The sequence below is a fragment of the Oncorhynchus nerka genome, linkage group LG16 (genome assembly GCF_034236695.1).
Source record: "Oncorhynchus nerka isolate Pitt River linkage group LG16, Oner_Uvic_2.0, whole genome shotgun sequence".
In the NCBI taxonomy this organism is placed as follows: domain Eukaryota; kingdom Metazoa; phylum Chordata; class Actinopteri; order Salmoniformes; family Salmonidae; genus Oncorhynchus; species Oncorhynchus nerka.
In genome coordinates, this window is record NC_088411.1 from 6,822,605 (window position 1) to 6,846,781 (window position 24,177).

The 24,177-nt window shown below is 43.2% G+C and overlaps 1 protein-coding gene across 1 annotated transcript in view; it reads left to right on the forward strand.

Moving 5' to 3' along the window:
- Positions 1 to 781: 781 nt before the first annotated feature.
- Positions 782 to 24,177, forward strand: part of ccdc186 (coiled-coil domain-containing protein 186) — a 39,333-nt gene continuing 15,937 nt past the window's right edge. The window contains 4 exon segments of the mRNA XM_065002292.1: positions 782 to 1,127; positions 17,101 to 18,010; positions 18,742 to 18,868; positions 21,451 to 21,713. Coding sequence (XP_064858364.1) covers positions 17,121 to 18,010; positions 18,742 to 18,868; positions 21,451 to 21,713 — 1,280 coding nt within the window. The 5' untranslated portion in view covers positions 782 to 1,127; positions 17,101 to 17,120.

Here is a 24,177-nt window from a genome sequence, read left to right on the forward strand (position 1 = left end):
CAACCTGAACACATATCGTCAACCCTGAGATGACTCCTTTGACATGTGCAGTTGTGGAAAAAAAGTACCCAATTGTCATACTTGAGGAAATGTAAAGATACCGTAATAGAAAATGACTCAAGTAAAAGTTAGTCACCCACTAAATTAAAAGTCAAAATGTAATTGGTTTTGAAAATACTTAAGTATCAAAAGTACAAATAATTTCAAATTCTTTGTATTAAAGCAAACCAGACAACATACATCTATTTTATTTTTTAAAAACATTTACAAATAGCCAGGGGGCACACTCCAACACTCAGACATCATTTACAAACAAAGCATTTGTGTTTAGTCAGTCTGCCAGATCAGCTGCAGTAGGGATGACCAGGGATTTTGTGTAAATACATGAATTCCTGACAGGACGGGTACTGTCTTCCGAAATTCAAAACACAACTTCTATTGTCCGGATTATTTTGCCCAATGCCATCTTCCTCTGTTCTTCATGAATACAGTTCATCAAAATAAGACCACTCCTGGTCACTGATAGACTCCACTTTTCCAAGCGCATACTTCACCATTTGACACCTCAAACGGGTTTCCCACATATGCATCCTTACTCAACAAACGCATCGCAACAAGAAGCGATTCATTATCATTTATACACGTATCCTCCAATTTTAGACCATGTCCTTTTAGTTACAGTTTTAGATACTTCTGTAGTCGATTTACAACATTCGTCTTCACCAAATTCACTCGACGCGCTGCTTAATTCGAACTCAGCATCCACTTCCGCCATCTTCCCGTTCACACCATTCTAGCAAGGATCTTTCCTGCAGTGGCCATGTTTGTTGATGTGTCACCAAAGATGGTGGATTAATGAAGATTAGGACCTTCACGTGGTCAATAGCTCCCTCAGGACTTTTACGATTGTCAGTTCCGGGTTGGTCTACTTAGTTAATTGACTTTCATTCAACCAGAAAAAAACTGGGGAAAAAAGCGAGAGGGGTGTCTCGTTTTCTTTCCGTCTCTGGTGTTACTGTCACCTCAGCGACTTGTTGGGGGTAACCAGCTGAGCTGGATCAGCTGTCAAGGAAAGTGTCGATTTTTTTGAAACATCGGAACCTTACAAAATGGATATGTCATATAAGGTGGGTATTTGCAATGCAAACTATCAATTGATCGTATTTTCAGAAGACATTTTAGTGGTAGCTAACGCGTTGGTTAGCTAGCTAGCTAACGTAAGCTAACTTGCTAGATGTGTTTATCTAGTTATTTCTATTGGTCGTTGTATTATTACTAGATAGAAAATGACTTCAACATCAATATATATGGCATTCAATATGACTTGCGCTAGCCAACATACCAACTATGCATCATATTGCCACATTCAAAACAACTGAGAACTCGGAAAAAAATTAGCTCCGACTAGGAAAAATGTTTTGAACGTTAACCCAACTCGGGACAGTTTGTAGAGCCCCGACTAGGACAAATCTTTTGAACGTTAACCCAACTCGGGACAGTTTGTAGAGCCCCGACTAGGACAAATCTTTTGAACGTTAACCCAACTCGGGACAGTTTGTAGAGCCCCGACTAGGACAAATCTTTTGAACGTTAACCCAACTCGGGACAGTTTGTAGAGCTCCGACGTCATGACTTCGTATGTTCCGAGTTCCCAGGTGGTCTAAACGCGGCATATGAGCTAGCTGACGAAAGCTGTCTAGCCACCTGCTTGTATACAAACTTAGGTTGTACTTGTTACATAGGGTATGTAGCTAAGTTGGGTTATTGACTTTCGACACAGGCAGAGTCATTACCAGAATCCTGGTTATATGGCACTCGTGCCATCTTAAATTACCACTGCCCACATCCTTTTCTAAAGGACCTCCAGTTGGTGGGGTATTCTAACAAAATACTTTAGTTGTGTTTGAATACTCACACTGCCATACTATTTGTGACGTAAATTGAGTATATAGTATGCTTATTGGTCATAGTATGGGTAAAGGTAGTATACCAAAAGTTCCCGGATGTCGTACTAAATTCGCCAACATACGAAGTATATCAGCAGTGGACACTTTCCGTGCTTTTAGGGCCCATAATGCAGTTCTTCAGGAAATGGGCGGGGCGTCACAACGTTTTCAGATTTGAAGGAAACGGAAGGACAATATGCAGCGGAGGTACAACAAGAGGGGATACAAATTCATTGCTTTAACCTATTATACGAAATGTTAAGAAAATGTTGAGCAATGTAATAAATGAATGACTTTAACAATAAGTTACCTTATATTATATTGGCTGACAATTTGTTAGCTATGCTGTCCTTACGAACAACATAGTGTATCATTACAGCAGTATGTACCGGTATGTTGTTGGCTAAAGTTAGTTGGCTACTTATACATCAAACTTGCCAGTATATTAACTATAGGCTAACTAACTACCCAAAGTTTATTGACTTAATTATTCCTGTCATTCTTAGCTGGACATTCGGGTGCTTTTGTAAATTCGCTCTGGCTATCTACTCCGATTTCAGCTCACTCTCGTCTGAGTGTACCAGAGCGCAGAATAATGAATTTTGTCAGTAAAATGGTCAGAGTGAGATGTTCTCTCATTTGTCTGGAAATAGCTAGCAAGCGTTAGCCAGTTAGCTTTGGTGCGTTACTGCAGTTGTGAGGTCAGAACACTCAGATCAACCCTACTCTTCGGCCAGAGCATCCAGTGAATAGCTCCGAGAGTGAAACGCTCTGAAATTACAAACGACAATCTGACAACTCTCTGAATTTACGAGCGTACTCTGGCACTCCCAATTGAATTTAAGAACACACCCGAAGTCGTAAAATTTCTAACTAGTAATTTGTTAAGCTAGCAAGAGGTTCTATAGCAACAGAATCAACTTCCGATAAACAAGCGAATAGAGAGTGCGCTCAACTGAAAGCATACTGTTCGTTTATAGTATACTAAAATGAACTAATAGTATGTAGTATATACTCATTAAGTATGTAGTATACAGTATGTTAGTATGGGTATTCGAACACAGCTACAAATTCATTGCTTTAACTAATTATGACAAATGTTAAGAAAATGTTGAGCAATGTAATAAAGTAACAACTTTTCAAATAAGTTACCTTACATGTTATGTTGGCTGACAAATTGATACATATGCTATCCTTACGAACAACAGCATCACAGCAGCATGTATGTTAGCCAATTACCTAACGTTAGTTGGCTTCTAATACATCTAACTTGCCAGGCAGTATATTAACTATAATCTAACTAACTATCCAATGTTTCTTGTTTTTATTACTCACGTCATTCTTAGCTAAGTGGTATAGTCATTGTGCGTTCTCACTGGACATTGTTAATTCTGCTTATCTTCTCCGATTTCAGTGCACGTTTGTCTGAGTGTGCCAGAAAGCAGAATAACTGATGAATTTACAACGTTCAACACCCATTGAATGTGACCGGTGTCAGTAAACATTGTCAATAAAGCGTAATAAAATTGTTCCCAGCAGCACAGTTAAAGTCAACAACGCTCTGGATAATATGAAAACCGCCTAACCAGCTCTACTAGGGTGAGTAAAATGGTCAGAGTGAGGTGTTGTCTCATTTTTGTCTGGAAATAGCAAGCAAGCTAACCAACATTAGCCAGTTTAGCTTAGGTGCTTGACTGCCATTGTGAGGTCAGAACACTCAGATCAACCATGCTCCTCGGCCAGAGCATCCAGTGACGAGCACAGAGAGTGAGCGAAACACTCTGAATTTACGAACGGACAACCTGACAACACTCTGGCACTCCAGATTGACCTTACGAACATATCTGAAATTGTAAAATGTCTAGCTAGCCTTTTGTTATGCTAATAAGCTAGCACGAGGTTGCATAGCAACATCATCAACTTCTGGTAGACAGGTGAAGTGTTAGTACATGCAACTGAAAGGATACCATTTGTTTACAGTATACTACAATTAACTAATAGTATATCATATGTAGTACATACTCATTAAGTATGTGGTATACAGTATGGGTATTCGAACACAGCTTTTGTCTTGGGGAAACAGGTAGCCTAGCTTTGTGACATAACATCTGGAGTCAGTGGGGCGTTCGATTGGATCACTTATGACAAAGTGGATGACCAGCCTTTCAAAGTGTTGCATTATGGGCAAAAACAATTCCGACATGTCGACTGCATGGGTGATTCTCATGAAACCAGTTTTAACTGGCAGTACCAAATTGAGTAAGAAAACCATGCTGCATCTGCAGCAATCAACTATCATTCTGAAGACGAGATGGCTAGTTTATGGCATAGTGTGTCATTTTAAATACATTTGACATTTTCACCTGAATTTTTGTATATTTTCACCCTTCTCTTTACCGAAATGCTTCTGGGTTAAATTCTTACTTGAGAAAAACCTAACTCTATGTTTACATTTACATTTACATTTAAGTCATTTAGCAGACGCTCTTATCCAGAGCGACTTACAAATTGGTGCGTTCACCTTAAGACATCCAGTGGAACAGCCACTTTACAATAGTGCATCTAAATCTTTTAAGGGGGTGAGAAGGATTACTTTATCCTATCCTAGGTATTCCTGAAAGAGGTGGGGTTTCAGGTGTCTCCGGAAGGTGGTGATTGACTCCGCTGTCCTGGCGTCGTGAGGGAGTTTGTTCCACCATTGGGGGGCCAGAGCAGCGAACAGTTTTGACTGGGCTGCGCGGGAACTGTACTTCCTCAGTGGTAGGGAGGCGAGCAGGCCAGAGGTGGATGAACGCAGTGCCCTTGTTTGGGTGTAGGGCCTGATCAGAGCCTGGAGGTACTGAGGTGCCGTTCCCCTCACAGCTCCGTAGGCAAGCACCATGGTCTTGTAGCGGATGCGAGCTTCAACTGGAAGCCAGTGGAGAGAGCGGAGGAGCGGGGTGACGTGAGAGAACTTGGGAAGGTTGAACACCAGACGGGCTGCGGCGTTCTGGATGAGTTGTAGGGGTTTAATGGCACAGGCAGGGAGCCCAGCCAACAGCGAGTTGCAGTAATCCAGACGGGAGATGTTGCTGTAGTTTGTCCATAAATAACATAAATTATATACTAGTTGAAGTTTAGATGGAACTATAATATTTATTATGTAAAAACAGTGTCTGTGGATATGTTTTTCATTACCATAACACTTTTTCCAGTTCCTGTAGAAACTCCAATAATTTTGAAAATAGATTTATTCACCCATGATATATCATCTAGAGGAGAAGTTCTTAGATGAGCACAAGTTCATTTAATTTCTTCACTTATATTTCTTCAGAATGAGAACCTTATTCTCAAACACCCCCCTTAAAACACTTAACCTTCCCTTTTCAAAAAACTAAAATTGGGAAAAACCTTGAGAACAATTACCTCACCAACATGGAGGAATGAATGGGCTTTAGTCATGTGGTCAATTGTTTGCTGGTTCATAATGGCAGTCTCCTATTACTTGCAGATTGAGCTAAGGGCTTCTCATTACTGAAAAACACATTTCTAATTTCCACATCATTTTTAGGTCAGCTTCGGTAATGATAATAAGCTAATTCTAATGTATAGTTGCTGGTAACTTTAATTATTTACTAGGACCAATGCTTACAACTATTGTATCGATTATTATTATATATTTTTTGAAAACAATTGGATTGATTAAGTTAGGGTTTATAGAAATGAGTTTATAAACCCTGTTTAATTTACTTAAAGAATCAATCTGGAGTTTTTTCAGTAAAGAGCATCCTCCACTTAAAGGAGTATTTTCCACATTTTGACATGTGTACCTGTTTTAGCCCTTACCTATACTGTTGTTTGATATCCCAAGAAAGTTTTCGGTCAATATCCCACATATTTAGATACTTTATAGGCATATCATGTTACGCCATTTGCCCATAGGATCCCATTAAATGTAGAAATGTCTCTAAAATACCTTCGAACCACACATCTCTCTCTCTCTATATATGTATGTATGTATGTATGTATGTGTGTATGTGTGTAACAACCTGTAAAGACCTTGGAGAAATTACTTAAGCATAAAGTTTTTATTTTGTACTTTTTAAGACCACTTTTTTGACTTTTGAAAATACATGCATGCAATTACAGTCAGGGGCATGACCCCACCACATTCTACAATTTGTGTGTCCCCCAGTTTTATCATTGGAATATGCTACAAAACATGGCAACAGTGTGCTTTAGGACCACACGGACACCACTGAGTGGGCTGACAGGCTGTGTGAAGGCAAAGCTTCTGGAAGGCTGGCTGGACTAGCACAGGAGAGTTAAGCATATTTCAGTGTACACGTTGCGCTCTTTCACCGAGTTGTTTAAAAATAACATTAATTTTCTACTCTTTAGTTGAATGATACAGCTGGCAAGGTAACTGCTGTTTAACTTAACATACATTTTTTATAACGAGGGGTTATTCGCAGTGCTGAGCTAGGATTTTAACTGACATGTAATGTTAGCTATTGTTTCATTCCCTCTCTTGAGGTGAATGATTGAGCTAAGCTAGTGAGTAGCTACTAACGTAAACTCACTCACTTTTGTACATTGCCTTGGTCCGTACAATTGACCTTATTTTAGCGCCCCAAAAACAATACTTTCACATCAACTGTAATGTCAATACCATTGTAAAGCACATTCTCTCCCCTTTCCAACAAAATTAATGAGATGACCTCCACGCTGCCCGTTTCTGCATAATTCAAGAAGGCAATGAGCTCCTTCAGGTTTAAAAAAAAAAATGGCGGGTGTGGAAGCGAAACTAATGCTTGATAGTGAGAAGGAGAGATCTTGTGTGGGAAAATGGCTTTTTTCACTCGATCTGTCCAACTTATCACCTTATCGCCTCTAACATGTAAATAAAACACTATAAAGAGTTTACATAATGTGTCATTACACACCTATTTGAAGGTTTATGTCGAATTTGAATCGGGTTTTTAGGGCGGTGCTAAAGTGATCTTAGAAGTAAACAACGGCTTTGAGAATGATGATCGCATGCAATGATGACGCAAAAAAGGACTAGGTATCCCCCCCTTACCCCGTCACTGTCCATTTCTTGTTTTTAAAGGATGTTCGAAGTGCTACACCCGGTGGAGAGAGATTTCTAAGACAGAAATAGTTGCTTCATGCGTGCTGTACGTTACGGCATGACACATCACGGTGTAACAGAGGGTCCGTTTTTTTCTACTTTTCTCCAATACTATAGAGCCATTACCATGTCGATCAACGCTTGAATAGAAACTTAGTTCACACCCCAGATTTTGAAGTCAACACAGTCGCTACAGTCCCATTCATTTTCTTTGTAGCCCCGTTTGAAAGTCGCGGTTGCGCACATTTGTACAGAATGGGGTGAGTTTACGTTACAGCAAGGTCAGCTCTAGCCTCAAGTTATCTTTGAAATAGCGATATGAGGTGGCTGTTATGAGGTGGCTATTATTACTATCTAATAGCAGTAGAGCAATAGAGGCAGCAAGAATGATGACAGTGACACTTGCTATGTTTGCATAGGCCTATAGGACATTGCCAGCAAATAGTCCCACTAAAAGGTAGGCTGAGACAAATAAATGGGTAAGCCATACTTATTGAAAACTGAAAAGGCACAACTCTCGCCCACCATAGTAGCTTAACCTATGTGCGTGCCTTTTTCCTTTTCAATTATGATAAAACATTTTGATTGCTCTTTGACTCACGTTTGTTGGGCGCCCTCCTTCTTTTCATCTGGATTGTCCAGTGTTTGCTGAATGGAGAGAATAAAATGTTGTACCTGCAAAAATTCACCTCACCTCTGTCACAGACTGGTCTTCCCTGGCTGCCTGACCCTGAGACCCCTGTCACTACGTAACAGGTTGACCAATACAAGGCTTGACAAATTGGTGGCCATCCAGGCAAATTTGAGGCTTTTGAGCCTGACAACGAGCCATCCTCAACAAGGTTGGAAAGTGATGATATATGGAGTTTACATCCTTATTAATCATCAGCTGTAATAGAGAAATGAGGGGTGCCATAGCCGAGGGGCTACACCAGAGGTTAATGGTTATCTGTAGGAGGAAAGTATATGGTTAATTAAGCTTGGCAGGCATTGATTAGAGGAGAGAGCCCTGGATTAGTGATGGGGGGCAGGGGGGGTCGAGATCAGGTCAGGTCACGTTAAGGGTGAAATAAAAGTTTATGGCCCGTATCACTTAGTGTCCTGCCTAGCAATAAAGATACAATGATTGTACAGTGTTTGTACAGATGTGTAGGAGGAGACAGCCTAGGAAAAAGGGTTAAATATCAGTGCTTGTGTGAAAAGGTCTCTTTTTAATGCAGCTGTATTGTATTCCACATAAGGCATCCAGACCTTGTAAAAGTTGCACAGTATAACTTTAATCTTAAAACAAATCTAGTGATACTGTACATAACTTGACATTTCTTCCATACATTGTGGGAGGATAACAAAACGTCCAATTAAATGGCAAAGCATTTATACTATAAATGCTAGGTTACACAATTTCTTCTGATAATTGCAGTGCGGTCTCCATTTTTCCTGCTGCAAGCGGGAGCGGACTGTCATATAAACGACCTGAGTATGAAAATATGTTTGGTGTCCCACAGAATATTTTGAAACTGTAATTTCTGCTTTGTTTGCATTAGCCTACCAGCATCAACATTTCCAAGCAAACAAAAAAACAGGGAGAAGGGAAAATCTGTAGACAGAGGTCCACCAGTTATGATTTTTCAACCCAGATGACAATACCGATTATTGGAGGACCAAAAAAAGCTGATACCGTTTAAATCGGCCGATTTGTGTGTTTTCATATACTCCAGAATGTTATGAAGAGTGATCAGATGAATTGCAATGAATTGTAAAGTCCCTCTTTGCCATGCAAATGAACTGAAACCCAAAACAACATTTCCACTGCATTTCAGCCCTGCCACAAAAGGACCAGCTGACATCATGTCAGTGATTCTCTCATTAACACAGGTGTGAGTGACGAGGACAAGGCTGGAGATCACTCTGTCATGCTGATTGAGATGGAATAACAGACTGGAAGCTTCAAAAGGAGGGTGGTGCTTGGAATCATTGTTCTTCCTCTGTCAACCATGGTTACCTGCAAGGAAACACGTGCCTTCATCATTGCTTTACACAAAAAGGGCTTCACAGGCAAGGATATTGCTGCCAGTAAGATTGCACCTAAATCAACCATTTATTGGATCATCAAGAACTTTCAAGGAGAGCGGTTCAATTGTTGTGAAGAAGGCTTCAGGGTGCCCAAGAAAGTCCAGCAAGCGCCAGGACCGTCTCCTAAAGTTGATTCAGCTGCGGGATCGGGCCCCACCAGTACAGGAATGGCTGCAGGCAGGCGTAAGTGCATCTGCACGCACAGTGAGGCCAAGACTTTGAGGATGGCCTGGTGTCAAGAAGGGCATCAAAGAAGCCAGGGATTGGACTGCTGAGGACTGGGGTAAAGTCATTTTCTCTGATGAATCCCCTTTCCGATTGTTTGGGGCATCCGGAAAAAAGCTTGTCCAGAGAAGACAAGGCGAGGGCTACCATCAGTCCTGTGTCATGCCAACAGTAAAGCATCCTGAGACCATTCATGTGTGGGGTTTCTTCTCAGCCAAGGAAGTGGGATCACTCACAATTTTGCCTAAGAACACAGCCATGAATAAAGAATGGTACCAACACAACCTTAGAGAGCAATTTCTCCCAACCATCCTTGAACAGTTTGGTGACGTACAATGCCTTTTCCAGCATGATGGAGCGCCTTGGCAAAAGTGATAACTAAGTGGCTCGGGGAACAAAACATCAATATTTTGGGTCCATGGCCAGGGAACTCCCCATACCTTAATCCCATTGAGAACTTGTGGTCAATCCTCAAGAGGCGGGTGGAAAAACAACAACCCACAAATTCTGCCAAGCATTGATTATGCAAGAATGGGCTGCCATCAGTCAGGATGTGGCCCAGAAGTTAATTGACAGCATGCCAGGGTGGATTGCAGATGTCTTGAAAAAGAAGGGTCAACACTGCAAACATTGACTCTTTGCATCAACTTCATGTAATTGTCAATAAAAGCCTTTGACACTTGAAATGCTTGTAATTGTACTTCAGTATTCCATAGTAACATCTGACAAAAATATCTAAAGACACTGAAGCAGCAAACTTTGTGGTAATTAATATTTGTGTCATTCTCAAAACTTTTGGCCGCGACTGTAATAGTGTGGGCTCAGTAGCATCTCATTAGTGTGTGATATTGAGAATCAGCTGCACATGTGATGGAAGAGTGCACTACTGCACATGTGATGGAAGAATGCACTGTGCATGCAGAGGGTTACAATTCCATTGATTTGGGGATAGTTGAACCAAAATATGCCACAAGACCTAGATTTGCCTTGTGTCCACAAAAAAAGTTCAATGTTGTAAGCTAACTTTTTTTTGCTGAATTTAAGTAAAATTCCCGGGCTTAACTAAAATAGTATAGAATAATAGAACTATTCTGAAAATTTACCAGAAATTTTCTGACCCTTTGCAACCCAACTTGCAACTGCAGTGCATGTCCTCCTCATGGACTGCACCAGATTTGCCAGTTTTTGCTGTGAGATGTTACCCCACTCTTCCACCAAGGCACCTGCAAGTTCCCAGACATTTCTGGGGGGGAATGGCCCTAGCCCTTGCCCCCCCGATCCAACAGGTCCCAGATGTGGGATCCGGCCTCTTCGCTGGCCATGGCTGAACACTGACATTCCTGTCTTGCAGGAAATCACGCACAGAACGAGTAGTATGGCTGGTGGCATTGTCATGCTGGAGGGTCAAGTCAGGATGAGCCTGCAGGAAGGGTACCACATGAGGGCGGAGGATGTCTTCCCTGTAATGCACAGCATTGAGATTGCCGGCAATGACAACAAGCTCAGTCCGATGATGCTGTGACACACCGCCCCAGACCATGACGGACCCTCCACCTCCAAGTCGATCCCGCTCCAGAGTGCAGGCCTCGGTGTAACGCACATTCCTTCGACGATAAACGCGAATCCGACCATTCCTGGTGTAACTCGGGCAGTTGTTGTTGCCATCCTGTTCCTGTCCCGCAGGTGTGAATTTTGGATGTACCGATCCTGTGCAGGTGTTTGTTCCATTAGGTCTGCCACTGCGAGGACGATCAGCTGTCTGTCCTAACTGCCTGTAGCGCTGTCTTAGGCGTCTCACAGTACAGACATCGCAATTTATTGCCCTGCCCACATCTACAGCATTCATGCCTCCTTGCAGCCTGCCTAAGGCACATTCATGCAGATGAGCAGGGACCCTGGGCATATTTTATTTTGGTGTTTTTCAGGGTCAGTAGAAAGGCCTCTAGTGTCCTAAGTTTTCATAACTGTGACCTTAATTGCCTACCGTCTGTAAGCTGTTAGTGTCTTAATGACCGTTCCACAGGAGCATGTTCATTAATTGTTTATGGTTCATTGAACAAGCATGGGAAACTGTGTTTAAACCCTTTACAATGATCTGTGAAGTTATTTGGACTTTTACAAATTATTTTTGAAAGACAGGGTCCTGAAAAAGGTACATTTTCTTTTTTTGCTGAGTTTAGTTGTTTGATGGGAGGCATTAGAACATTCTCCTTGTTTGACTGGTGAAGGAGAGTCCGGTGTGTTCTACGGGTCTTTCTGATGGGAGGTATTAGAACATTCTCCTTGTATGACTGGTGAAGGAGAGTCAGGTGTGTTCTACAGGTCTTTCTGATGGGAGGCATTAGAACATTCAGGTGTGTTCTACGGATACTGAAAGACATTCCAGATAGCTGTAATCATTTACATTTAATATTCCTTAAAGGGGTGGGGTTTCAGGTGTCTCCGGAAGGTGGTGATTGACTCCGCTGTCCTGGCGTCGTGGGGGAGTTTGTTCCACCATTGGGGGGCCAGAGCAGCGAACAGTTTTGACTGGGCTGAGCGGGAACTGTACTTCCTCAGTGGTAGGGAGGCGAGCAGGCCAGAGGTGGATGAACGCAGTGCCCTTGTTTGGGTGTAGGGCCTGATCAGAGCCTGGAGGTAGTGAGGTGCCGTTCCCCTCACAGCTCCGTAGGCAAGCACCATGGTCTTGTAGCGGATGCGAGCTTCAACTGGAAGCCAGTGGAGAGAGCGGAGGAGCGGGGTGACGTGAGAGAACTTGGGAAGGTTGAACACCAGACTGGCTGCGGCGTTCTGGATGAGTTGTAGGGGTTTAATGGCACAGGCAGGGAGCCCAGCCAACAGCGTTGCAGTAATCCAGACGGGAGATGACAAGTGCCTGGATTAGGACCTGCGCCGCTTCCTGTGTGAGGCAGGGTCGTACTCTGCGGATGTTGTAGAGCATGAACCTACAGGAACGGGCCACCGCCTTGATGTTAGTTGAGAACGACAGGGTGTTGTCCAGGATCACGCCAAGGTTCTTAGCGCTCTGGGAGGAGGACACGATGGAGTTGTCAACCGTGATGGCGAGATCATGGAACGGGCAGTCCTTCCCCGGGAGGAAGAGCAGCTCCGTCTTGCCGAGGTTCAGCTTGAGGTGGTGATCCGTCATCCACACTGATATGTCTGCCAGACATGCAGAGATGCGATTCGCCACCTGGTCATCAGAAGGGGGAAAGGAGAAGATTAATTGTGTGTCGTCTGCATAGCAATGATAGGAGAGACCATGTGAGGTTATGACAGAGCCAAGTGACTTGGTGTATAGCGAGAATAGGAGAGGGCCTAGAACAGAGCCCTGGGGGACACCAGTGGTGAGAGCACGTGGTGAGGAGACAGATTCTCGCCACGCCACCTGGTAGGAGCGACCTGTCAGGTAGGACGCAATCCAAGCGTGGGCCGCGCCGGAGATGCCCAACTCTGAGAGGGTGGAGAGGAGGCTCTGATGGTTCACAGTATCGAAGGCAGCCGATAGGTCTAGAAGGATGAGAGCAGAGGAGAGAGAGTTAGCTTTAGCAGTGCGGAGCGCCTCCGTGATACAGAGAAGAGCAGTCTCAGTTGAATGACTAGTCTTGAAACCTGACTGATTTGGATCAAGAAGGTCATTCTGAGAGAGATATCGGGAGAGCTGGCCAAGGACGGCACGTTCAAGAGTTTTGGAGAGAAAAGAAAGAAGGGATACTGGTCTGTAGTTGTTGACATCGGAGGGATCGAGTGTAGGTTTTTTCAGAAGGGGTGCAACTCTCGCTCTCTTGAAGACGGAAGGGACGTAGCCAGCGGTCAGGGATGAGTTGATGAGCGAGGTGAGGTAAGGGAGAAGGTCTCCGGAAATGGTCTGGAGAAGAGAGGAGGGGATAGGGTCAAGCGGGCAGGTTGTTGGGCGGCCGGCCGTCACAAGACGCGAGATTTCATCTGGAGAGAGAGGGAGAAAGAGGTCAGAGCACAGGGTAGGGCAGTGTGAGCAGAACCTGCGGTGTCGTTTGACTTAGCAAACGAGGATCGGATGTCGTCGACCTTCTTTTCAAAATGGTTGACGAAGTCATCTGCAGAGAGGAGGAGGGGGAGGGGGAGGAGGATTCAGGAGGGAGGAGAAGGTGGCAAAGAGCTTCCTAGGGTTAGAGGCAGATGCTTGGAATTTAGAGTGGTAGAAAGTGGCTTTAGCAGCAGAGACAGAAGAGGAAAATGTAGAGAGGAGGGAGTGAAAGGATGCCAGGTCCGCAGGGAGGCGAGTTTTCCTCCATTTCCGCTCGGCTGCCCGGAGCCCTGTTCTGTGAGCTCGCAATGAGTCGTCGAGCCACGGAGCGGGAGGGGAGGACCGAGCCGGCCTGGAGGATAGGGGACATAGAGAGTCAAAGGATGCAGAAAGGGAGGAGAGGAGGGTTGAGGAGGCAGAATCAGGAGATAGGTTTGAGCAGAGGGAAGAGATGATAGGATGGAAGAGGAGAGAGTAGCGGGGGAGAGAGAGCAAAGGTTGGGACGGCGCGATACCATCCGAGTAGGGGCAGTGTGGGAAGTGTTGGATGAGAGCGAGAGGGAAAAGGATACAAGGTAGTGGTCGGAGACTTGGAGGGGAGTTGCAATGAGGTTAGTGGAAGAATAGCATCTAGTAAAGATGAGGTCGAGCGTATTGCCTGCCTTGTGAGTAGGGGGGGAAGGTGAGAGGGAGAGGTCAAAAGAGGAGAGGAGTGGAAAGAAGGAGGCAGAGAGGAATGAGTCAAAGGTAGACGTGGGGAGGTTAAAGTCGCCCAGAACTGTGAGAGGTGAGCCGTCCTCAGGAAAGGAGCTTATCAAGGCATCAAGCTCATTGATGAACTCTCCGAGGGAACCTGGAGGGCGATAAATGATAAGGATGTTAAGCTTGAAAGGGCTGGTAACTGTGACAGCATGGAATTCAAAGGAGGCGATAGACAGATGGGTAAGGGGAGAAAGAGAGAATGACCACTTGGGAGAGATGAGGATCCCGGTGCCACCACCCCGCTGACCAGAAGCTCTCGGGGTGTGCGAGAACACGTGGGCGGACGAAGAGAGAGCAGTAGGAGTAGCAGACACACCTGGCTAACTTGATGGGTCATTGTAATCATCTGGTGAAGTGGAGTCTTTTGTTTAGACATGCTATCTGAACAATGAACCATAATCCTAATCCATAGAGTACTAGCAATACAAACGGATTGTCATAGCTAGCTAAAGTTAACCAAATAGGTTCAATGTTAGCTAGCTAACATTCCTGGCAACAATTTAAGTATGCTTTTTTTGCCGACGTTTACTTACACAGACAATATTCAACTGGTGTTGAGTTTTCCTAAATTCATCAGTTATTTTGTACGCTGGTATACTCAAACGAGAGTGCTCTGAAACAGTTTTTGCAGTGACATTCTATTGAAATGGATACTTGCATAGTGGAGTCTTTTTGTTATTTTTTTACTACGCAATACATTTTATTTTATTTTTAAAAAGCAGTGTTAAATCGGATTAATTATACTGAACAGCTCAAATAGACAGAAGTGTGCTAAATGGCAGACCAATCCAAACTCATCTCTCGGCATGTCCATTCCACTCATTATCTGAGCCAATCATGGCTAGCGGGAAGATTGCTGTCTTTTTCTGTGGCTTAACCAACTAGGCTCGTAATTTAACAATTGTATTTGTATTTTCAGATTGCATACAAGTTTGTTATTAAGACATATGAAAGTTCACATGTTCGAGAAGGTATTTCTGACAAAGTAAACATTTTGATAATTAAATTTACGTTCAAACGGCTCTCCTGTGAAGTAGTGACCCGCGACATAAGCCTAGTTTCCTGAATCCTGAAGTTTCCTGAATCGGGTCACGTGTTATTTCATAGTTATCAAGGCCACTTAGTGCTTATAATGATGTTTAAGCTGCTGATGTTTTCATCAGTTGAATGCCCGGATTTTGACTGTGGTTGGGGTATTTTATTTTTATTTTGTCGTTATTAAAAATAAGTTGTTACCATCTTCCAACACATGCTTTCTGTTTCATAGTTGTAACAAAGGCACTCCATGAATAATAACATTGATTGAACACTTAATTTTTTTTCTTCTCATAAAGCCTACTGTAACAAACTAATAAATGCTGGTGTGGTATTGGAAATAACATACAAATTGTATACTGTTACTCAAGGCCTTCATAAACGCAACCAAATTATTGTTTTTGCTGTAGCATATTTGAAATATATGAATTACACTGTTTATAATGTTGCAGACAGAATGAATGGTCATTAGTTTGACACCCAGCGGTTGTAGGGTCAAGTGCTTTAAAAAATATATTGTAAGTGTGTGAATTTGACTTGCAAACCCTGTCTATATGAACCCTGTATAGGCTACTTTCTCAGCCCTCAAATGAAAGACAAAATCACCTGCTGTTGAAATGATGAATGCATTATTGGCTTTCCTGTCAGATCTTGACCCATGTCAGTATTTTTTCTGTCATTTGTGACAGTAGCTTTCTGTTGGCACTGGCCCGGTGTGCCACTGGAAAATTTACCCGAATGTCAATCCCTGCTGTGTGTGGTGCGTGTAGGGCCTATATGTGACCCGATTCAGGAAACTAGGCGTATGTCGCAAGTCTCGTCTTCCATGCAGAGCCGTTTGAATGTAAAACATATATATATTTTAATTAAAATGCAATTTTTCGCAGAAATCCTTCTGGAACATGAGGAGTTCGGATTGGTCTGCCGTAGATGGCTTCTGTCTATTTGAGCTCGTCAGTCTGTGTCGGTAATCCTGTCGAACGCGGCTTTAAAAAAATGTATTGTGTAGTGGAGCTGCATAAGTGTTGCTTTCCACTTTCTGGAGAATCAAGTTTTGAAATCAGGGGAATTGGAGTATGATGGCAAAAGAGATGGAGAAAACACCTGTCTCCGGGTTACATATTCAAACTAAGGGCGACCGTAACATGGCATCCGTGATAGGGAGACGTGTCCATCATGCATGATTAAGATAGTCTAGTCTAATTTTGAAAAAATTGTGGTTTCAAAGTGGTTTCATAAAGTGTACTGTTAGCTAGCTAGCTGATAGCTGTTATTATTTGTTTCCCAGAGCCGTTTGCTGTTCTAGTTAGAGCCTAATGTTAGCTTGAACATGGTTGGTTAACATTGAACATGGTTGGTTAGCTCCCAGCACTGTGGCAAAATTATATTCGCAATGTCAATAAGCAAAAAACAAACAACCAAAACAGCGATAGCCACTATAATGTCAAATCAGATTTTTTGTCATGAGTAGAGTACCATTCGATTGATTTTTGTGGATCCATGACCATGGTGTGTTGACATTAACCTGTTGACGTTAGCTAGCTAGCTATGTATGGAATGCAGGCACATCAGGTTCTGTATGGAATGCAGGCACATTAGGGGACACAGGCCAGGTCATTATCAATTATATTTGTATTTATTTTTTAAATGGTGTGACCAAATCATATGCTGTGGGAAAAGTTAGTGTAGAACCCCTGATTTGCCCCGCTGGGTTAATGGTAAGAAGGAAAAGGAAATTAGTGGCATCATCGCTGTCTGTTACTGTAAAAGGAAGTGGTGTTAGTCCCATTTAAACTATTAGCCTACCTCCTGTCCTGTCAAATTCCAAAGGGTATCCTCTAGGCCTAGGCTATATGTGCAATTTATGCTCAAAGTTTTCATATTACTCAATCCCATTCATCTCTCTCTACCCCACATCCCTCTCTGTCTCTGTGTGTCAGGTGTGAAGCTGAGGAAAACCATGGAGCAGTCTGACCCAGCCTCTGCCTCAGACCTGGCCCAGGAATCAGAGGTCAACTCCCTGCCAAAGGGGTCATCAGTGGTCAACAAGAGCAACAGGAGTGACACAACGATGGAGGAAAATGAGGTCTGTGCAGAAAGGGGGAATGACATCAAACAGGAGAGTCTGGAGGGAGATGGAATACAACACGAGAAGAAGAAAAAGTGCCAGCAAGAGGGTGGAGAGGAGTCTGTCAATGTGGACATTAGCTGTGATATTGGGACAGCATCAATTGAAGACGCAAGAACTCTTGTAGATGAGAACACTGAACGTCCACTCTCGGTCTTGGATGAGGTAATGGAAAGCACCAACTCTGTTTTAGAGGTGACGATAGAAAGCTTGTCGTCGCTTCTGGACAAGGCAGTGGAATCTCCACCCGCTATTCTAGTTGGAGTGGGTGACTGCTCAACCTCTATTCCGAACAGATACGCAGAATCTCAACCAGCTGGTGTCGATGGCCCCTTCAAATGCTCCGTGGAACCCTCCCCCACAAAGGAAAACGTCACCAATAGCCCAGCCACACCCTCCACACCCAGCTCTGCCTTTGCGGACCCTGGAATTTCCAGTCCACGAACGATGGCCCCCATGAACACCAACTCTTTGCCCAGCCCCTACGACACGGACTGCAGCCGTAAGCTCATGACTCAGATCCAGCGGTCGGTCTCCCAGGAGTCCCTATTGGATGAGCTGGAGCAGGAGCTGTTCTCCTGCCAGCTGCCTGAGAGAGGGGGAGGGGGCCGCAAGGGTGGACCCCATGTAAATGGCATGCAGGCTGACCAGGACGGCTCCCCAATGGTTTTCGAGAAGTGCATCCAGTATAAGTATGTGCAGCAGGAAAAGGCTATTAAAAGGTAATCCATTCCATGGTGATGTGTAACAAAGTCTTGACGTTTGTTAGCAGTTGATGTTACTCTTCAATAACCCCAAAGCAAATCGGGTACGAAATTTGGTTTATTCAAAGGGGACAAATCATAAATGTTATGCTGAGAGGTAGATGTTCATTCTCCCCTGTCCTCAGTGATTCTCTACAGAACAAAGGGACAGGATGTAGTTTTATAACTCAACCCTAGCCTGTGGTTGACCAATTAGAATTCCTTGCAATAGAATTTGGCCAATGGCCAGATAACAAGTATCTTGTTTCAGGCTCAATGCCTAGACAAATTCCTCCCATGTCTCTGACCCATAGATAATTAATTCCCCTTTACAGAAAAAAACACTTTCCATTGATCGTTAATTCCCTCTTGACCTTTAGTACGCGTGGTGTATTTATCTTCAAAATATTCTTACTAGTTGTATGTCGCTATAATTTGGTATATTGTGTGCCAAGTAAACATTCACATGATACCATTGTAGGTCTACTGTATATCCCTGCCTTTTTTGTGGATAGATGACAAGCTGTAATATCCCAAACTTGTTCTGTAGAAAATGGCCTCTTGTCTATTTGAAAAGTTTTGCTAAGCTATGCTTTTTAATAGAGATATTGTACTTTTGAAGGACAAAAACATACTTCATATACAATTTCCATCCCTGTTCATGCGTCTGTGTGGCTGTACCCTTACGCTTGGATTGTTGACCTTTATAGGCTACTGGATGAAAACAACAAGCATCAGGAGCTGGTCCTGGGTATCTGCTCAGAGAAGGACACCATGAGGGAAGAACTGAAGAGGAGGGTGGAGACTGAGAAAAAGCACATGGGCACCGTGAAGAAGGTAAGCACTCCAACTCCAGACTGGTGTCACGTCCATTAAGCTGCCTCATGGCTGGCTCGGACAAGGCTGGCTTACTTCTTACTCCAACGGTTTCCATTTAGACATCTTCTCACCTGAGTTTCTCTTTTGAATGATCTAATATCGGTAGTTTACGGAGATGCTACAAATTCACTCAATTGTGAATGATACTGATGCCGCAATAATACTGTCCCCCCCCACAAATGCATCTCAACCTACAGTACTAATGAAAACCCAGGTTGAACCTTCAAAAGATCAAGCCATGGTGGCAAGAGAAAACTGACTGTTGAGAAATCTTACTCTTGAGGTGGAGCCTATCCTCTTTGTCTGGCTAGGGCTGTGTCGGTAATGCAAATAACTGCCGATCTGATGGTAATCGACTGTTGATAAACACTTTTAGCATCTCCGGGCATCCGTGCACAGCCTAAAAGCCACTGATGCAGACCTTTTGGACCTCTAACCACTAGGGTAGCCTAGTGGTTAGAGCGTTGGACTAGTAACCGGAAGGTTGCGAGTTCAAACCCCCGAGCTGACAAGGTACAAATCTGTCGTTCTGCCCATGAACAGGCAGTTAACCCACTGTTCCCAGGCCGTCATTGAAAATAAGAATGTGTTCTTAACTGACTTGCCTGGTTAAATAAAGGTCAAATTTTAAAAAAACATCTACATTTTAAAATGTCTAATAAATCTATTTAATATAGCCTCCACCATCACAGTAAATCTATTTATTTTAGGCAGGTCTAAAGAAACATGATATGAGAGAAATGTAGCCTATTTCAGATGAACAGAATAGCATATTCTGAGTTGTCCTTATGTTTGGCCTTGATCTGGCAATGTGGGCTACACTTGTTCATTTAGCAGAAATATTTTTTTGAACATCTTGCCATAAATGTTCCAGTGGATTTAACTGTAACTCGGCCACTCAGGAACAATCACTGTTTTCTTGGTAAGCATCTCCAATGACAATTTGGCCTTTGGAAAAACTACGCAGTCCTTAATGATTACAAGCGTACCCATAACATGATCCACTATGCTTGTAAATATGGAGAGTGGTACTCTGTAATGTGTTGTAATGGATTTGCCCCAGACATAAGTTTATTTTATTTATTTATTTTGACCTCTTTTTCTTCCCAATCTCGTGGTATCCAATTGTTTTAGTAGCTACTATCTTGTCTCATCGCTACAACTCCCGTACGGGCTCGGGAGAGACGAAGGTTGAAAGTCATGCGTCTTCCGATACACAACCCAACCAAGCCGCACTGCTTCTTAACACAGCGCGCATCCAACCCGGAAGCCAGCCGCACCAATGTGTCGGAGGAAACACCGTGCACCTGGCATCCTTGGTTAGCGTGCATTGCGCCCGGCCCGCCACAGGAGTGTGCGATGAGTCAAGGATATCCCTACCGGCCAAGCCCTCCCTAACCCGGACGACGCTGGGCCAATTGTGCGTCACCCCACGGACCTCCCGGTTGTGACAGAGCCTGGGTGCGAACCCAGAGTCTCTGGTGGCACAGCTTTAACCACTGCGCCACCCGGGAGGCCCTCAAACATAAGTTTTTGTCCGGAATACAAAGTGTTAATTGCTTTGCCACATTTTTTGCAGTATTACTTTAGTGCCTTGTTACAAACCGGATGCATGTTTTGGAATATTTTTATTCTGCACAGGCTTCTTAATTTTCACTCTCAATTAAGTTAGTATTGTGGTGTAACTACAATGTTGTTGATCCATCCTCAGTTTTCTCCTATCAAAGCCATTAAACTCTGTAACTGTTTTAAAGTCGCCGTTGGCCGCGGGGTGAATTCCCTGAGCGGTTTCCTTCTTCTCCGGCAACGCCTGTATCTTTGTAGTGCTTGGTTGTATTAATATACCATCCAAAGTGTAATTTATAACTTCACCATGCTCAAAGGGATATTCAATGTCTGCTTTTTTCTTCACCCATCTACTAATATGTGCCCTTCTTGGAGAGGCATTGGAAAACCTCCCTGGTCTTTGTGGTTGAATCTGTGTTAGAAATTCACTGCTCTACTGAGGGACCTTACAGACAAATGTATGTGTGGGGTACAGAGATGAGGTCGTCACAGAGTGATTTCTGCTCCAGAATTTATTATTGCAAGCGTAAATAAGGAGATTGAATACTTATTGACTACAAATATTTCAGTTTTTAATTTTAAAATCATTTGTTTACATTTCGAAAAAATGTGATTACACTTTGACATTATGGGATATTGTGTGTAGGCCAGTGACAAAAAAAATCTACATTTAATACATTTTTTCAGGCTATAATACAGAAAAATGTGGATACAGTGAAGGGTTTTGAATAGTTTCTGAAGCACTGTTATGTATGTTGGCATGCTTGTCAGTCAGGCAGGTTAAGCCAGGTCTGTCCCTGTCTAACCTGACGGACCTGTCCTCTACTCTTTGTTGCTCCTGGGTGATGTTTCTCCTAGATACAGCTCTAGGATCATATTTTCCTCCCCCTATCCTAACCACTAGGGGGGGAAAGGCACAAAGATAAGTGTCTAGGGGCAACTTCACCCTACAATGTCTTTTGTGTCTCTCCCAGTTGGAGGGCCGGGTGGAGGAGCTGCTGAGGGAGCTGAAGGAGTCCAGGGACAAACTGGTTTACCAGGATGGCGCCGCGAAGAACGCCCTGCAGCAGTTGCACAGAGAGACTGCCTACCGGCTGGAGCAGGTAAGCTCCCGGAGAAAGAGGATGTCAAGAAGACCCTTGCATAGCAGTGCACGACAGTCTGAGACAGGTAGAAAAAAATTGTCGGACAAGCAGTATAATAGATTTAAATTAGCTCAATGTGTCTTCAGCATGCAGTGAGTTTCACACGGTCAACTCCCTATCTCTGCCATTCCATTACACCTATCACTATGAAAATATGTTTTAGGAAACCAGGCATATGTCGCGGGTCACTACTTCACATGTTCGTGAAGGCATTTCGGCCTCAAAAAAACATTTTGATAACAATGTAAATTCTACGTTCAAACGGCTCTCCTGTGAACTTTCATGTGCCTTTATAACAAACTTGTATGCCATCAGTAAACACGAAAATTGTTAAATGACGAGCCTAGTTGGTTTAGCCACAGAAAAAAAAGGCAACTTTTTTGTTGTTTTTTAAAATATAATTTTACAGCTTGCATCAGTTACTTGATGTGGAATAGAGTTCCATGTAGTCATGGTTCTATGTAGTACTGTGCACCTCCCATAGTCTGTTCTGGATTTGGGGACTGTGAAGAGACTAGATGTCGACCGATTAATCGGAATGGCAGATTTAATTAGGGCCGATTACAAGTTTTCGTAAGAATCGGAAATTGGTATTTTTGGGCACCGATTTGACGATTTTTATATTTTATATATATATATTTAAAAAACAACAACATTTTATTCATTTTTTAAATTGTATTTTTTATACCTTTATTTAACTAGGCAAGTCCGTTAAGAACACATTCTTATTTTCAATGACTGCCTAGGAACGGTGGGTTAACTGCCTATTTCAGGGGCAGAACGACAGATTTTCACTTTGTCAGCTCGGGGGATCCAATTTTGCAACCTTACAGTTAACTAGTCCAATGCAATAACAACCTGCCTCTCTCTCGTTGCACTCCACAAGGAGACTGCCTGTTACGCGAATGCAGTAAGCCAAGGTAAGTTGCTAGCTAGCATTAAACTTAGCGCGCGCTAACTAGAGGGACGGAAGCTATACTGTTACACTGGCAATACTAAAGTGCCTATAAGAACATCCAATAGTCAAAGGTTAATGAAATACAAATGGTATAGAGGGAAATAATTCCTATAATCCAGGAACCCAATGATTTTGGTGGATCCTATTCTCCTTTATAAATCAAGTTTTGTTTCCAAAAGGAATTGAAATTGTCAACAAAAGTTACATTACATTACATTTAAGTCATTTAGCAGACGCTCTTATCCAGAGCGACTTACAAGTTACACCCATTGAGCTGCAATAATAAGGTGCAATAATCACGTAGCTAGTTTTGAAGAGAGAATCCTGCTAAAGCGTTCAATGCCACGATTCAGAGAGGGCACAGGGCTAGATATGATGGGCCTTCTGTTAATATTTAGCAGAGAATTTACGCGATCTCCGGGATAGGACATTGTTTTTGCACCAGGAAAGGTCACATTTCTTACCGTGGAGCTTCCCAAAAAACAGCTTGTGAGAAGGACGAGGAAATTCTTCCACGCTTCACAGGATTTGGAGAACCCTTTATGGACCTGGGGAGAGTGATTGGTGATCCAATTTGTCCCGAAACAAAGCATGGTAGATAGAGCGATGGCTCCGTTAATTTATTTCTCCAGACAAAGTGGGCTCCACTGCAAAACTCATCTGGTACCAACTTTGTTCTCTTGATGGCCTGCAGCTTATCGTCTCTGTCAAACATGCTTCAACCTGTCTTTTAGGCGGGATTCTGGGAGAAGAAATAGCGGTCCTAGCTGTTAAAAGCTAACCGTATCGCGGAATCCACTTAAAAACAAGTTCTGTATTCATTTTTAATGAATAGCAGTTTGGTTTTAATCAGAAATAACAAACCGAGTTTTTCCAGCATACAATGTTCAGCTTCGCACTATGGCGAGATCCCGAGGCTCATTGCCGTGCATTTTCATGTCTCACATGATAATGCACGGCCCATGTCACAAGGACATGTTCCCAATTCCTGGAAGTTGAAAATGTTCCTGTTCTTCCATAGCCTGCATAGTCACAAGACATGTCACCCATTGAGCATGTTAGGGATGCTCATGATCGATGTGTTCCATTTCCCGCCAATATCCAGCGAGTTCACACAGCCATTGAAGAGGACATCATTCCACAGGCCACAATCAACAGCCTGATCAACTCTATGCGAAGGAGATGTGTTGCGTAGCAGAGATGCAAATGGTGGTCACACCAGATACTGACTAGTTTTCTGATACACGCCAGTACCTTAAAAAAAGAAGCTAGTTTTAATGTATATGTATTCTGTCAGGTGAAATCCATAGATTAGGGCCGACTGAATTGACTTCCCTTAATTTGATGCACATACCACTACCCACCGCCAGTTACAAACTCATCCACATCATACAGGAATATTCATACATTGAGTAACCTTGTGTGAGACTTGAAGACTTGCATTAGTTCCCCTGAGATAAAAAGATTTCACATTTCAATGGTTTTGTGGTTGTGCTTTGCTCATGGGCACAATAGCGTCTTGGTCTACCTCTCGTCTAACCTGTAGGCTTACATGCTGCCCCATAGATCAGCAAGGTAACAAGAGACCCAGGTTTTAA